Below are 18,118 nucleotides of genomic sequence, written 5' to 3'. Positions count from 1 at the left end.
GAACTAAATTTAGCTTAAACAGATCCCTAATTTAAGCTGAAAACAGATACAACGTTTGATTAAAGTTTTGCGTTGGGCGTCGAGAAAAAAACAACAACAACAGGGCGACGACGATGCCAAAGTCCAGCGTTTATCTGTTTGTCGGCATATATTTCAAATGAATTTGAATTTTTCGGCATCATGCCCAACAGTGTAAAAACGGCCAAATCGACACAAAACTTTACTCAAACGTTGTATGTGTTTCCAGCTTTAGACAACTAAAATATATTAGACAGATATATACCCTCAGCATGTTTGAATTGAAATATCTGTATGCAGATCGAATACACGGTTACACAACCGGTATCCTTTTAGCCCAAAATTATATATTTAAGGGGGTTTCAGGATTGTGTTGCCTAGTGTGGACGCATTAACGATTGCGGACGTTCCTAATAAATGCCTACATTTTTCTAATAAATTTGATTGGATATTTGTCGAGTAGGGCCAACATAGTCCAATTTGAAAATGGATTTTATTTTGGGATTCATTTCCTTTCACTTAAAACATTATATCGCTGGAGACAAGATCACCAGGGGCTCAATTCTGTTTCTATGAAATGAAAACTTGAAAAAAAATCATAAAGGAAATATTTTTCACTTCAAAATTTCATAGAACAAAAATCCAGCCCCAGGAGTGCCTTCGGTAAACATTTTAAAACTATCTTTAGACGGAGGTATCTGAAGATGTTGTCCGCCTTTTTCATATAATAAAAATGTCGTGAAACTCCACCATATTATGGAGGGTATAATTAAATTTGTCATTCCGTTTGAATAGTAACATTTTTGGTCTGTTCCAGATCTGCAAGAATCTACTATTTTTTACTATTTTCTCCGATAACATAAAGGAAAAAATGTTATCGTAGTAAAAAATAGTAGCTTCTTGCAGGTTCTGGAACAGAGCTTTTGATTGTCACAGTAGAGGGTATAGTTTAGGGCGAAACCTATAGCTCTGCGTGCTGCGTGTGCGTTCAAAAATACAAAAACAAAATACATGTATTGTTTTTGTTTTCAATTTGAAATACATGTATTTTGTTTTTGTATTTTTGAACGCAACACGCAGAGCTATAGGTTTCGCCCTCAGAGCTGGGAAAAAAATCGATGGCACTATCGATAATATCGATTATTATTTTAAAATTCAATACCGATAGATAGTTTTGCCTATCGATATTATCGGAATAAAAACCCCTAACCTGAAATCCATTCAAATAAATAGAAATTTCGCTGCTTGTCGGTTATGTGTGTGTGAAATAGTAAGTCCGTAGTCACACGTACACATTTTTCGGTAAAATAAAATGTATTTTTTTTTTATTTTTAATAAAATAAAAGCAATTGTTTATTCTCCTTTACATTTCTGTGAAATACTTGTGCAAAATTTCAAGAAAATCATTGACATTTCCGCCATTTTCATCTCCAAATTAATAAGTCTGTCTGGTTACTTTCCCAGCAAGAATTGTCCAGCAAGAACTTTCTCAGAGAGCAAGGGGTTTTTATTCTCTTTTGCTAGAAAATTGTAAAAAGTAAACAGACACCTTCCCAGCAAAAACCAGCAAGCAATCAGCTGGCTTCCCAAAACAACAATTTGTCCGCCAATAAAGGAAGCAAACACGTTGTATTTTATTAAAAATAAAAAAGAAATTGAAACAAAAAAGTATTTTTCCACTTTACAAATTTGTTCTCCATAAAACAATACAATTAGACTATTCCTGTGTTCCAGAACCTGCAAGAAGCTACTATTTTTTACTACGATATCATTTTTTCCTTTATGTTATCGGAAAAAATAGTAAAAATTAGTAGATTCTTGCAGTTCTGGAACAGACCATATGTTATTTCCACAATAAAATTGTTTTTAATTTTCACAAACATACATAAATCAACAACAATTTAACAACAGATGATTGATTGTTTTCAGGAAGAAGAATTGCTAGTGCTTGCTAGAAGAAATTTGTCCAGCAAGAATTTGCAAACTCTCAGAGAAAGAACTAACAAAATATCTCTCTCGAATCGCTCTCTTTTGCTGGTTTTTTGTCTTAACAGACGACTTCCAGCAACAATTGGTACAAATTGTTACAAATGTTAGGGTAACCAGACAGACCTAATGTTGATGACAACTTAACGATAATATCGATAGCAATCGATATTTTAAAACATTATATCGAAAATATCGAATGTTGGGAATATCGATGGTTTGCCAGCTCTACTATAGTTGTCAATATTTGCTCTGTTCCAGAACCTGCAAGAAGCTACTATTTTTTACTACGATAACATATTTTTCTTTATGTTATCGGAAAAAATTGTAAAAATTAGTAGATTCTTACAGTACTGGAACAGACCAATTGCTATGGGCATGGCACAATTACCCAGGTAGTAGTGGCATCGTAAAATTTTGAATATGTTATGTCAAAACTTTCTTTATGTTGTTGGGGAAATTACAACAAAAATTATTTTTTTTATAAAGGGATTTGACTTTTCGTATTCGATCAGCTGGTGTGATACCACTACCTGGTAGTTCTGGGTTTAACTTTTTAATTTATTTGATTTTTATTTATTGGCTGGGGAGCCAAAACATTCATAGGTTTTTGATTTTTCTTTATACTTTGAATTTGCTATATAGATTTTTGTTAAATTATTTGAATTATACGGAATAGTGAATGATTTTATTATCTGGTCATGTGTATAAGCTTAATTATTGTATTAATGGTGATGCTACCTTGGGTCTAAAAAATAAAATAAATAAAATAAAATTCTAAGTCGATATAACCATGTCCGTCTTTTCGTCCGTCGGTCTGTTGAAATCAAGATACAGCTCTCAATTTTTAAGATAGGACTTTGTAATTTGGTATAGAAGTTTCTCTTACTCTTAGGATGATTGGTCCACGTTTTGATATAGCCCCCATATAACGGCACCACCCGATTTTCGGTATTTTTGAGGTTTTAGCTTCATTATCACACCAAAATGACTGAAATTTGTTACTTAGTCTTCGTTGGGGTTATACAACTTTTCCCCAGAGTTTTGTCGGTATAGGTCAACGCCTTCATATAGCAACCATAGAACGGTACCTCCCGATGTTCGATATTTTGAAGGTTGTGGCCTCAATATTGCTCCGAAAAGGCTAACATTTGGTATTTAGTTTTCGCTGGGGGTATAAAACATTCCTTTGGAATTTTATCGGTATAGGTCCACGACTTCATATAGCCCCCATAGAACGGTGCCTCTTGATTTTCGGTATTTTGAAGGTTGTGGCCTCTATTTTCCTCCGAAATGGCTATCATTTCGTTGGTACTTAGTCTTTGCTAGGAGAATAAAACATTCCCCCAGAATTTTGTCGGTATGGGCCCAAGCCTTCATATAGCCCCCTAGAACGGTACCTCCCGATTTTCGGTACTTTGAAGGTTGTGGCCTCAATATTCCTCCGAAAAGGCTAAAATTTGGTATTTTGTCTTCGCTGGGAGAATAAAACATTCCCCCGGAATTTGTTCGATATAGATCCACGCCTTCATATAGCCCCCATAGAACGGTACCTCCCGATTTTCGGTATTTTGAAGGTTGTTGCCTCAATATTACGCCGAAATGGCTGTAATTTGGTGTTTAGTCATCATTCGGGGTATAAAACTTCCCAGAATATGTCCACGCCTTCATATAGCCCCCATAAAAACTTCCCAGTATATGTCCACGCCTTCATATAGTCCCCCTTGAACGGTACCTCCCAATTTTCGGTATTTTGAAAGTTGTAGCCTCAATATCTCACCGAAATGACTAAAATTTGGTATTTAGTGTTCGTTGGGGGTATTCAACTTTCCCCTCTAATGTTGTCGGTATAGGCCCTCGCCTTCATATAGTCCCCCTTGAACGGTAACTCCCGATTTTCATTATTTTGAAAGTTGTTGCCTCAATATTCCACCAAATTGGCTGAAATTTGGTGTTTAGTCTTCATTTGTGGTATAAAACTTTCCATATGAAATTTGTCGGTATAGGTCCACGCTTTTATATAGCCCCCATAGAACGGTAGCTCCCGATTTTCGTAATTCTAAAAGTTGTGACGTCAATATCCCACCGAAATGACTGGATTTTGTTATTTAGTCTTCCAGGTGGTTGTAAAGTATTCCTGAGAAAAATTATTAGTATATGTCCACGTCTTCCTTTATCCCCCATAGAAGCATACCTCTTAATTTTGGTTTTTTTAGGTTTTAGCCACATTATCTTACCGAAATATCGGAAATTTGTAATTAGTCTTCTTTCAGTCTCAAAACTTACCGCATGAATTTGTCGGTATTGACGAAATTTGCTGAAATTTGGTAATTAGTCTTCTTCATAACGATTGTTGCATTTTACTTCAATATAACTCGTGGTGGAGAGTATAACAAGTTCGGCCCGGCCGTACTTAACGTCGTTCTTACTTGTTATTTTCATAAACATGAAAATTTGACAAAAGACAATTTATTTTCAACAGCATTATCATATTGAAATTGCTAAATTTATTATAAATTCCGTTTGATTTTGTGCATTAAAAATGAGGATAATTTTCAAATTAATTTGAATTAAGGCTGTTAAAGCAAATTAAGACTGCCGTCTGTCTAGGCTATAAAACCTTTATTTCGATGTGGCATATTTTTATAGCAACAATGTGTGTGTGTATATAACCTCATCAGTCTAAAGCCTGAGGGTATAAAAATGCTTTAAGTGCATTGTGGCGACATTTATTGAACTTTATTGGGATCGACCGTGGTGCAATTGCACTCAGAAGGATGACCACAACATCAAAATTTTCGGCAGTGGCAAATCCCCTCAGTGTAATGTAGGACTATTATTCTGATTTTTGTAATCAGAACCATAGTACTACCTTCGATGAATTTTTCAAAATTATCCTCGAACAATCCTTAAACTGCACTTAGGCAACTACGAGCCTGCACCTACTATTCTGAGCTGGGATATTTTGTACTCTAAAAGAAAAAAAAAATATATTTCCAATGTTCTTTTCACATTGTAGTTAGTTGTAGTTTTTTATAAAAAAATGTTTTCTTTAATATGAAATTAATTGCTCTGTTCCAGAACCTGCAAGAATCTACTATTTTTTACTACGATAACATTTTTTCCTTTATGTTATCGAAAAAAATAGTAAAAATAAGTAGATTCTTGCAGTTCTGGAACAGACCGAATATAAACACAATTTTCTTTTATATTTTTAAATCAATCGTAAGTTAGTCCCAATATACATTAGGCAAGTTTACTTGCGGTAAGTCTCAGCTTGTAAGAGAGACACGTAAGGGGAATGGAAGTGGAAAAAAATTGCTCGTACCGGCAATTTTCAGGGAATTCCTTTTATACGTTTCGTTTTTGCCGAAAATAATGCCGAAACAGAATTGCTTGTATAAACGCAAGAGGAAAGTTTTAAAAAGAACGAGAAAAATTGCCGCCTAATGTAATAAAACTACAAATGTTGTCATACAGGTTCTGCAATAGGTTGGTTCGATAACTTCGCAAGTAACAATAAGTTGCAAGTACTTCTCAGTTTGTTATCGAACATCAGTTTGTAAAAGTCTGTAGGAATTTGTAAACAATTTTGGGTTAACGAACAAACCTAATATTAACAAAACTTGCGAGTATTTTGAGTCATTTATTCAGTTCTTCAATCTCGTTTTATTTTTATTTCCAGAAAACAATGGAGTTGTCAACCAAAATAACAATGTGTTCCAGGTGGAACGAAGAGAAAATGTCGAAATCATTGACTTGGGTAAGAATATATCATTCCTTATACATATATTTATATCCACATTTTATGTCGGTTCTGGAAGTGCAAGACAGCGGTTATAAGATAATTCCATATAAGAAAGAGTTCCTTTCCCTAACATTTTTGTCGTAGTATTGGGGCTACATGGGAACTGTTTACCAAAGTACAGATCATGATGAAATGCTAAGGTTTCGTAAAAAGGCCGTGAATGAAAACGTAAACAAACATTTTGACGGATTGAAATCAATCAGCTGGCCGTTTTACGAAACCTTATCATTTCATAATTTCCGATTTCAAAGTACTGTGCGCCATTGGAAAATATTTTCAAAAACTAGAAAATTCTAGCCAAATTGCCTACAAAGGGACACTAATTATGATCATACCAAAATTGCCAGGAACATTATTTTTTCGGTCGGAATCCATGACAAAACTACTGAAAAGGATAGGGAACCAATTGCTTCACCATTCTGATTACTAAAATGGCACAGAACTCCAACAATGTGGTCATTATTAATTGATTATTGTGGCGCATCATTTTCAATGCTCAATTTAAAAATGCCCATTTTTTGTTTTGCGGTAAAATTTTAGCAAAGACATACATAAATACAACTAAGACTAGACAAAATGCATGCAACAAAAAAATGTTTACGAAACTATGTATAGAAACATTACCCTTAACAGGTTGCAGTTAATTCAAAATCGCAACCAAGGAGGAACATTTACGTAATGGTATCAGAAACTAAATTTATGAATTCAAGGATCTATTCAAGAATAATTCCATATCAATTGGATCGGTAAATTCGGTTAAATACGTAAAAATGTATAAAAGAAAAAAATGTTATATCACCATATCGTGTTATAGCATTATGTTAAATTCATAAGCCATTCACTGAAGAATGATAGCAAAAAAATTTCTTATCTTGTTGTATTTATGTCTTTGATTTTAGTATATCGGTACTGTAAATGTTACTACAAAACATCTGTTTTTGAAAAATATATCATTTATTTCAAGACGTATTAATAAAGCTGTAAGTAAAAATCAGTGGGTTTTGTATCTTTTTATACACTCAGCCTCTAGGCTAACGAGGGGAACTAACTAACTTTGATACGATCAAAGATGTGCCTCGATATAATGGTTTTAGACCCCACGTGTGTTTGGATGAAATCCCGTTTTAGACAATTTGTATTCGGTTGTCAGTCTATATGTTGTTGTTGTTGAACAAAACACAAATATGTTCGTTCGTATATCTTTCAGTTATCTGTAATGCGTTTTTTAACTCATTTTTTAGTCCGACAGAAATCGTTAAAATTTAAACGCAAAATTATGAATAAAAAAATGTTGACAGCACTTGCTATTGGTAGAACTGTACGACTACATTTTTGTCGCTAACTTACCGAAAACATAGTTAATTACCGAAATTATAAGCATTTTAATTTTACCGGTTTTTGTCCGCAATTCAAAAAATGAGTTACAGAACCGCACTACTGTACTGGTTACATCCATGGTATAAGTAAAGAGGTAGATTTAAATGAAAATAATCTATAGAACCCTTGTTTTCTTGAATTCCTAAAACTTCAAAATGAAAGCAACAAGTGGGTTTGTTTACAATGCATTTTTTGAGCATTTTATAAAAAACGCGAAAAATGAATGAAGAGTTAAGTTTTCTCCACATAATCGAGTTGTGAATATGATAAACTGATTGTTTCAATGCAAATCTCACCAATTTCTTCCATACAAATGGTCTAAAAACAATTTTAAAAATCATTGAATTCGATTGTTTTTAAAATTGTTTGGCATATTATTCAAACACCACACACACATACACAGTTTGTTTATATTGTTTTGAAGTTTTAGGCATACTCAAATGAAAAAATTTAAATTGCCATAAAGCTTTGGCTAACCTTTCTTATTAAACCATGGTTACATCCATAAAGAATCAGGAGTCATCGAGCTATGAATTCGGGCCCAACACGAATTTAGGCGGCTGCATCGTCTGAATTCCTATTGGATTAAAACCACTCATGTTTGCCTTGGCGGCTGGCGTTCTTCTGCTGCGATGGATGGGATTGGTTTTCTAATACGATATTCACACTGTATTTGTGTACTGCCTTCGAAACTGCATCAATGTGAATTCTATGCAGACCTGCCTAATATACTCGTTGATCTAAAGGTTCTCGCGTGTACCATTGGACCTCTCTATCTGCATCAAGAAAATCTTTCCTAACGTACCTGGGTGGGAGAAGCCTAGTCACTAGATCGTAGCAAGGATGCTCACAGTGGATGGTACATACACGTAACATCATATAACCTCATCCATAACACACAACATATCACACTTCTACTTCACATCATCACCATCTACATTCACACTTCACCATATAGCCGCATATATAATCACTTCATCAACAGCCGACTTAAACCCCCATCATATCACAACAATATCATCACATACAACACATATACTTCAATAGTCAGGATGATCACAATGGACCTCAAGGTCTCCGAGTGGAGTGGCAGCTGCGCATCCTAAACCTAACCTAACGTAACCTATGCTCACGGTGGTAACACCTAGGCAGGTACTGCAACGACAACATCTTATGTTGATGGTTCGGTAAAATGGTTAGGAGGCAACCTGTTGAAGTCCTCAGAACGGCACTCTGGTAGGTTTGAATATTCTTCCACTGCGTAGCTCTAACATTCGCAGGCCACACTGGCGCCGCGCCGCATAGCTTACCAGAGGCCGTCTTATTGCTTTATAAGAGGTCAGCAAGGTTTCTTTGTCAGCACACCAAATACTGCTGGCCAGCGACTTGAAAACCTTGTTCCTACTTTTGATTTTGACGCAAATAGTTGTTCTTGTTGTAACAGTATATTTATTATGGATCTGGGTCTATTTGGGTTAATGCTTTGCAAGGTGTCTTTTTTTGCGGTACTAATTGTATTGCAAATGACGGTGGCTTTCGCTGGCGACAGAAACGTGCTGTCGATCTCTATGCCGTCTAAAGGGTGTGGAATTTCAGAAAGGTAGATATTAAACAGTTCCGGAGATATCACCCTACATTGGGGAACTTCCCGTTTCACTCTAGGGTTCTTCGACTTCTTAATTCTGAATTCCTCAAACGACTGGTGTCCTCACATATCTCGGTACTTTTGAAGCAAATTTAAATGGAAGGTGCTTGCACCTGGGAAGTTTTTGCGGATTCTGAAACCACAATGTTCCGGGATGAGAAAAATCAAAAAACAAAAAAAATCGCCGGAGCGCTTTTTAAATAAATCGCGATTCAAGTTGATATTTTTAGGGGTTGTTTAGGTTTTCACGATTTTGCTTGGAAACCACAAGTCCTATCAAAATGGGGCTAAAGAAATATATCTCAAAAATGGTAAAACCAACGAAAATACCATAAAGGTCAATCTTGTAGAGAATTTTGATAGCTACAACATTTTCTTAGCTCCATTTCGATAGGACTTGCTGTTTCCAAGCAAAATCATGAAAACCTAAACAACCCCTAAAAATGTCAACTTGAATCGCGATTTATTTAGAAAGCGCTCCGGCGATTTTTTTTATTTTTTTATTTTTCTCATAGCGGAACATTGTGGTTTCAGGATCTGCAAAAACTTCCCAGGTGCAAGCACCTTCCATTTACATTTGCTTCAAGAGCAAAATTTTATACCATCGAACATCTTGGCATGGTTGATGGCATCGAAGGACTTCCATAGGTCAGAAACCACCAACTGTTCAGTCATACGGCCTGTTCTGGTTCAGACCCTGACTGAAATGTGTGGATACATACACTCATACAAACGTACATCAAGTTCCAAAAAGGTCTATATTGGACAACACCTTCGGGTACCTTTCTCACAAAATTTCAAAATTTTAGCTTGAGTGGAGAGTGCTTTTCGAGGATAGTTTTGAAATTTGCATCCAAGTTAGTCCTAGTGATTCTGATTACAACCACATAATTTTTTCGTGAGCAAGTCCATGCTTCCTGAAATAATGATCGTACAGCTCCTGTGGTAAAAACCCAAAATTCTCTAGTTAGTACTATAACTATCGGCAGGAATGAATAGCACTTTTGCGCTTAAATTCAGTATAAGACCTGTTCTTGGATCGTGTTGACAAAACGGAGAGACATAGATGTCTTTGCAGAGATCCTGAAAAACATATGAAATTGTATTATCTTAAAGAAATAATTAATATTTGGAATACTGTTTTGCTCGCCTGTAAATCGAAAACCGAATTGGCAAATGATGAAGAGATATGGGCTTGAAGTGTTCCAATATTTAGGGCAACTTCTTCATACACCTCTGGCCCTAAAGATTTTAGTAGTCTTTATGGTCTTTGATACAATGTTATAATTTTATTCACCATACTTCTCCGGATATGACCCAAATGTTTCAAAAATCCGGTCATAAGCCAAGGGTATTTAGCTGCTTCCTGCTTCTTTTTGAGCTTATTTTTTTAATTTTCATATTTTCAGTTTCTATTAATGGAGTACATTTGGCGCCAATAAAATTATTTTTTTTCTATGCTATCTTAAAGACAACTTTTCAGCCCAGAAAATTGTTTTTTTGAACTGTTAAAAAATCTCAACTCGTTTCTAAGTTATCAATGTTTACATTTTTTATTTCAGTATTGCGATTCTCTAACTCATTTTTTGAGTTACCGACAATTGTCGGTAAAATTAAAATGCTTATAATTTCGGTAATTACCGATGTTTTTCGGTAAGTTAGGGACGAATAAAAAACAGTCGTTAAGTTCTACCGATAGCCAGAGTGTTGTCAACATTTATTTAAACTTTTCATTCATAATTTTGAGTTTTTTAATGTTTACCGATTTTTGTCGGTAACTCAAAAAATGTGGTAGGGAATCGCACTATTGTTGCATAATTTTCAGTGACAACCACTGTATTATACATTTTGAGGCAATGAATGCAATTTTTCGAGCTTATTATTTCTCCATGCTCTTATCTACAAGTTTGCTGCAGAGGTCAAAGCAAGATTTGTATTGGTTTCATATACATATGTATGTATATAGCCCCGGTTTGTTATAAAAAGTAAATATTTAGCCATGTTTAGATAAGTCTATAAAATCTGAATCTGACAAAACAAAATCAGAATCTGTATAAAAACCGCACTTATCGACCCCCAGGAATTCCATTGGTCGGGTATTTTATTTAATGGGATGCTTTCTGCGGAGAATCTTAGACTGTAATGGAATGGCAAAAAAATGATTAAAAAAATTGATATAAAATAGCTTTCAGAAGATTTGCCTTAATGCACTTTTGACATTCATATATAATATGTATATTCTAATAACAGAAATTTAGATATAAGAAATTCTAGCACAAGGAAATGTTTATATTCGGAAAATGCACTAAACAAAGTAGAAAACAGCGTCGCCGTCAAACCAGGCTCTTTTTATGAAATCGAAAATAAAAATCTCTAAGAAGAGAAACAGATCATGTGAAACTTTTAGCAAGATTTTATAACAATGTTCAATGTTTTAATTAAATAAAAGTCAGATTATCGTAACCAGTTCTAAATATTCAAATTTATTTCATTTGTTTTTTGTCGATTTCGGTGCATTGCGGTTTTGAAACGAAAGATGATAAACATATTCACAAAATTTGCAAATACAGTTTAGTTTACAAACTGGAATTTTGGATTTGGTCGACACGCAAATATCTACTTTCGATGTGCAATAACCTTTGATATTTTTCCCTTTCCTTTTAATTAAATACAAATGAACAATTTAAATAGTCAGAATTTATTTCAGGTTTCATTTCACTGCAAATGTAGAATTTGTTGTTTTGTACGAATTCGCGCTGACAACATTATAGGTGTCCAGTAGCGAGCAACTTTCGATCTATAGGTTAGGTGTTATTTTGTCAAAAAAAAAAAGAAAACATTGAACTATGCCTCCCATGGGCTTTATGTGTGGTAAGATTGTGTGTTTGTTGTGCTTGATTTACTTTTAAGATAACCCGGATATTTTTAGCCGGGCCGAACAAAACCATAACAACAATAAAGATACAATTGCATGTACACTTAAAATGATGAACAACTTCTCTCTCTACACACATAAAAAAATAATAGAGATGACGATATGGAAACGAAAAACGTGAAGATTTTCGATTGGGCATTAAGTTGCTACTAAAACGCATTTTATACTTGCACTTAAAGCAGATGTCTTGGGAATGTACGTCATTTATTTGACAGATATTCTACGGAACTGACAACTTAAATGACGTATAAAACACGTTAGATGTGAATTGCGTTTAAAACGATAGCCTAATTGTAATTGCAATATGTGAATCCATGTTAAATTAACATTTTAAAAATTAAAATAGAATCATGATGATAATAATAAACGGCAGTGTAAATATACCTTAAAAATTCATAGTGTATTTGTTCTAGCGCACGATTAAAGTGGCCCAACATCATTCTCAAATAAAATGATTGAATTGGAGTTTAGGGATAAAGGCAACATCAACAAAATTTGTTCATGTTTCATTATTCTACGGGATAATTTGGTAAATTGCATAATAAAAATAAAGTTCAAGACATTTGGGAAAGAAAAGGAAATAGAAAGGTCGATACGCTCCGGGAACTAGATTGAATTCGTCTATTCTACTGAATTCGTATGCATTTTAAGCTCTGTTCCTTTACGTGCAAGAATCTTCAAGTTTTACAACTTTTTACTCGAAAAGCGTTCCTTTACTTCAGACACAATACAATTCATATGGGAGCAGTTTTCAACTTTTACTACTTTTGCCGGTTTTAACATTTTCAAAAGTAAAGGAACAGACCATTAATTTCGTTATCCCCACCCTATTACATCACATTTGGCATCCCTAACGTATAGAGGCAATCGTTTCAAATTTGTTGAATGATAACAATACACTCACATATAAATGTATGTATCATTATTTCGTGTTTTGCGATTACTTCCAGCCCCACAATATTCGCTGGATAGAACAGAGTTTCAGTGAAATACGGTTCGAACATTAACATTTAGTTCAAGTTGAAACGTTCTAGAGAGCAAGCAGGTTAGTTGTCGACAACTCGAGTGTGTTAACTACCCAAAAAAATACATAACAAAAGGTTCCAAATTCCCAAATACATCCATCCGTAAATGTGCATCGAAAAAACAAAGCTCGACGACATTCGACATTGTTAAAATTGCAATTAGTGAAAGTATTTACTTAAAAAAATATTGAAAATGGTGCAAAATGTCAAAATAAAATCAGTGTGGTCAGTAAAATGATAAGAGGTGTTGTTGCACAGAGAGATGTTTTTCAATACAGTAGATAAATGTGTAAAATGTTTTAAAATATATTGATACAAATTACGTCATTTAAGAGCGTGTCACAGTTTTTATTTTTGTTTTCTCCAGAATGTCTCCAAAATGTTTATAAATTGTACGCGCTAAAGTTTATCAAAGCACAAAAAATAATGCTGGTTTCATATGATCTGGAACCATACTTTGGAGGTGCTACTTTTTTATACCTTCCTAACAATTCTAACATTCTAATGTTATGACGTGCCGAGAATATGCCTGTTGCAGAAGCTGCAAGAAGCGACTAATTTTTATTACGATAACAACTTTTCGAAATAATAGTAAAAATTACTAGATTCTTGCAGTTATGGAACAGACCAAATAAGTTATCAAAGTAAAGGCCTGCGTACATAAGATGCCTCGCCTGCTTACCTTGCTTGCTTCTGATAAAAGAATAAAAAAGAAAAGGGCAACCCAGTTCGAAATTTGCTCGGCCTTCTTTATTCTTTTATTTTTAGTAAGTCAGAAATGAAGCAGAAAAGCAAGGCAACCTGGCACGGCAGCTTATGTACCCAGGCCTTTAGACATAAAGTTCCGGTCCACACTAGCGTGAATTTCATTAAAAAATTTCATGAAATTAGGCGTTCTTAAATCGAATTCCCCACTACAGCAATTTTATGATTTTACTCTACTATGGAAGTCGATCTAGAGACGCATAATTTCATGCAATTTTTTCAATGAAATCACTCTAGTGTGGACCGGGACAAACGGTGTGGATATTTGTTAACTTACGCCATGTTTACATTTGAGATTTTTGCCAGGTTTTATTCCACTAAGTCAATTAAGTTGTCAATTCCATAGAATATTTGACACATAAATGGCGTCAATTCCAAAGCACATGTTTTAAGTACAAGTGTAAAATACGGGTAAGCTTCAAAATAATGTCATCACGAGTGAGCAGCTGGTTCAACTCTTGATAAATACGACGCCTATATAATAGTGCGTTTACATATAACCGGATCTAATAGTACGGTTATACTAGAGTTTTTTGTCGTAACCCACTTCGAGAGGATTTATTTGACGTTTGCGCTATGGAATTGACATTTTAAATCCAAACCCACTGGGTTAATCCGGTTAAGTGTAATTCCATTGCGTATGCATATACCAAATAAATCCTCATAATGAAGATTAACCTAACAAAAAGCTATAATATTAACACGCTATAACCAAGCAACTAAACCAAGCATTTACTTCTATCCAAATGTGTATCCCATATGACTTTTTTAGCAGGATGTTTCTCACACGCTATAGATTGTTATATTGCCATTAATTTGTTTGATATGGAAAGGTCGGAAGACTTTCATGTGTATATTTCTCGATTTATTTATTCAATATAATAGCTCATTTAGACTAGCCATAAATCCTCGACTGGATTTAATAAAACCAGTACAAATCTCATTGCATTTAGATATACATATTGGAGGATTTAAATGGCTGTCAGCTGATGTTTGTTCATAGCACAATTACCAAGGTAGATGCATCAGCCCATCTGATCGAATTTGAAACGTCAAAAGAATTTTTTGTAAATTGAATTCGTCTCAAAAACATACGTAAAATTACAAATTTATTGTTTAATACTGAAAATGTTAGCACATTATGCTACTAATGCTAACTAAAGAGCAAATAAAGAATTATTTTATCGCAGTTTGCCCATCTAAAATAAATAAACGAATTATTTTATCGTTTGGACATCGTAAATATTAGTCTTGGTTGATTAAAATCAACTTTGTACATTTTCCCGCCTTGTTTACAAATTTTTTACATTTTAAATTATTTTTAGTGTAGCAATTCACCGATGCATCTACCTTGTTTCTTGTGCCAGCATGCAACTTTTTGTATTTTCTAGCAACATGTTGCAAAAAACAGAGTTGTATACGAGGATTTGTGCAAGATTTAAAACAAATCCACTCAATAGGAGGATTTATTTTTGTATGGGAAATCTGGTAGATGTTGGCTGGATTTAGCAAATAAAACCTGATAATGTGCTAAATCCGGCTAATGAAGTCATATCTAAATGGGCTTTAAAAAATATGAAAGCAGCTGTCAAGCGAAACAAGACAGAGCCTTTAACATACTGATAACCGCCTATATAAACGTATTACAAATTCAGTTTTAGTTATAAAGTCATATAAAATTTGGCCGAAAGTCAGCAGAATCCTGTATTTCTTTCTATTTAATTTTAAATCTGACTATTTCATAAACTTAATAATTTCAAACAACCTGGGCCTCATGGTACAATAATACAGGTAGCATTATCATGCCAGCTGATGGTAACATAATGTGTCAACTGCATTGAATTGATGTCAAATTTTGACACCTTATGTTACCAACAATTGCCGATGCGGCTACCTGTGTATTTGTACCATGCTGGGCCTGGATTCTTGTTCTATGAAAATTTGAAATGAAAAATATTTTCTTTATAATAGGGGTGTCTTTTTACTTACTAAATGTTGCTGAAACATTTTTTCAGCAACATTTCCTTTATACAACTGTCAAAATCAGCAACATAAGTAATAATTATTACAAATTATCACGTAAAAAGACACAGCTATTTTGTTTCATTTGACATTTGTTTCTTTTATAATATTTTTCATTTCACATTAGCTGTGTCTTTTTACGTGATAATTTGTAATAATTATTACGAAATGTTGCTAAATGCTGTCTTTTTACACAAAAGTTCAGCAAAAGAGAGCGAAGTGAGAGAACCACCCGTGAAGGGTAGCGTAATGGTTGAATGTGTGGGACTTCGGTAGACTCCTAATTTTTCAATGTATATAATAGGTCTAATAAGCTCAAATTAATTAAATTTTGACAGTTCTTTACTGAAAAATTGCTAAAAGTTGCTGAAAGAATTTTTCCCAGCAACATTTAGCAAGATCGATCAGCTGTTTTTTAATCATCTGCTAAGTCCCGGTTCACAATAGCGTGAATTTCATTAAAATTATCATGATATTAGGCGTTCTTAAATCGAATTCCCCACTACAGCAACTTTATGATTTTTCTCTACTATGGAAGTCGATCTAGAGACGCATAATTTCATGCAATTTTTGAAATGAAATCACTCTAGTGTGGACCAGGACTAATGGTCAGCTGCTCAATGTTTATCTGATTTTTGTGGGAAAATACTAGGTCTGTACGATAACCCAAAAATTTGTACAAATTCGTACAAATTTTTACTGAATGCTGTTCGATAACAAAATTATCCAGCAAAAGAGAGCGAGTTTGAAGAGATTTTTGGAGAGTTTTGTGACTGAGAACTTGCAAATTTTTGCTGGGAAAATATGTCCTGCAAAAATTTGCAAGTCTGATCAGCTGACTTTTAATCACCTGCTCAGTGTAAACAACTCGAAATGTTAACTTTTTTGACCAAGAAAATTTCACAATTGAACATTTTTTAGATTCTAAAGCGTTGTGGAGAGGATTAAAGCATTAAATAGGTAAACTGCAATGTTAAAATTTATGTTTTTGTTCCGTTTGATTTAAAATATCAGCTGACTTTCTTGCAAGTTTTTGCAAAATGTTGTTCGATAACTTTCTGCAATTTTTTTTTGCTTGAGAGAGTAAAATTCACTGAGAGAGGTTGCTAGAACTGACTAGTAATTATTGCTGGGAAAGTTATCGTACACACCTACTATAAATATTAGTCCCGGTCCACACTAGAGTAAATTTCATTAAAAAATTTCATGAAATTAGGTGTTCTTAGGCCGAATTCCCCATTACAGTAATTTCATGATCTTACTCTGCTATGGAACTCAATCTAGAGACTCATAATTTCATGTTAAAATTTCAGTGAAATTATTCTAGTGTGGCCCGGGACTTACGATTCAGCTATATTTATTGATTATTTTATTAATATATTAATTATTTTTTATATATTTTTCCTGAAATTGAAGAACTTTTTAACTGCTTTGGAGTTAGTTTTTCTTTCATACATTGATGCCAATGTTTTTGTTTTGGTAATCAAATGTTATCTTGTCTTTTTACTTTTTTCTCTATTTTCGTATCAAAGAGTAAAATCTCTCTTACTCTCTGAAAAGAAGTTACTGAATAATTATTACTGAAAAAAGTAAAAAGACACAACTATTTTCATAGAAACAGAATTGAGCCCCTGGTTTACATGGACATACATACATATTCATCAAAAATTCTGTATTACTTTCTATATCAAACAAATACCCAAACACTGAACCCATTATCAAAGTTCATAAAATGTGAGATTAAAAAAATACAATTCATACGACGATAATAGTGATAATGGTGTGTGTATATTAGGGTGCACTGTGTTTTTAAGCTAAATTCCAATATTGTATAGAACGAATCTATTTTCAAGCAAGCTGGTAACAGCAATAGACTTTGTAACTTCAAAATGGTTGATTAAGCTATTCGAATTAATACTTATTTATATACATATATATTTATGTATGGATGTATATACACCCCACATGCATGTTATATTTAACTACAATATAGATTATAATTTCCCTGACAATGATTTCATATGAATTTTAACTTGTCCTACAGTAATAATGGATTATGAAACTCGATAATATTGGTTATTTAATAACAGCTACTTAAATTATAATCAATATAAAATACAAATACAAATTTACATGTGTGTATTTGTAGATATTTAACTTTATCAAAAGGTTTATAATTAAGATTTGATGTGGAATGTTGAATTCATTTTAAACCATAAACTTGCTGGCCTATCCAGCCATATCAGAATGGCTTTCCTCTAGCAGCTGTAAACAAAGGTCAAATCCTTTGATGAAATTCGGCAGTACTTTGTATAAAAAGGAAGCCATAATTTGAACAAATTAGAAAAATATATTTCACAACGGCTCTATGATAAATGACTTTCATTATATGCTCGGAACCGGAACAGTAAGAGTCTACTATATCTAAAATTTTGAAAAAAATTCCTTTATAAATTTGTCAAAAAATTCGAAAAATAATAGATTCTCACACGTTTTGAAACAGAGCAAAAATCGATTATAATTTTAATTGTAATTAG

The 18,118-nt window shown here is 33.6% G+C and overlaps 1 protein-coding gene across 22 annotated transcripts in view; it reads left to right on the top strand.

Moving 5' to 3' along the window:
- The window catches only part of Aldh-III (Aldehyde dehydrogenase type III), a 70,792-nt gene that overhangs the window by 17,852 nt on the left and 34,822 nt on the right, over positions 1-18,118 (top strand). For 16 of the 22 annotated variants that reach the window (XM_073956688.1, XM_073956685.1, XM_073956677.1 and 13 more), the window contains exon 3: positions 5,690-5,767. In XM_073956688.1, coding sequence (XP_073812789.1) covers positions 5,690-5,767 — 78 coding nt within the window. Of the gene's footprint in view, positions 1-5,689; positions 5,768-12,722; positions 12,815-18,118 lie in introns of those variants that run through there. The other 6 variants (XM_073956695.1, XM_073956730.1, XM_073956709.1 and 3 more) reach the window with 3 other exon arrangements.

This window comes from Musca autumnalis, unplaced genomic scaffold (genome assembly GCF_047663935.1).
Source record: "Musca autumnalis isolate F117 unplaced genomic scaffold, ASM4766393v1 scaffold_5, whole genome shotgun sequence".
NCBI classification, from domain to species: domain Eukaryota; kingdom Metazoa; phylum Arthropoda; class Insecta; order Diptera; family Muscidae; genus Musca; species Musca autumnalis.
This window is presented reverse-complemented; position numbering and strand designations above follow the sequence as displayed.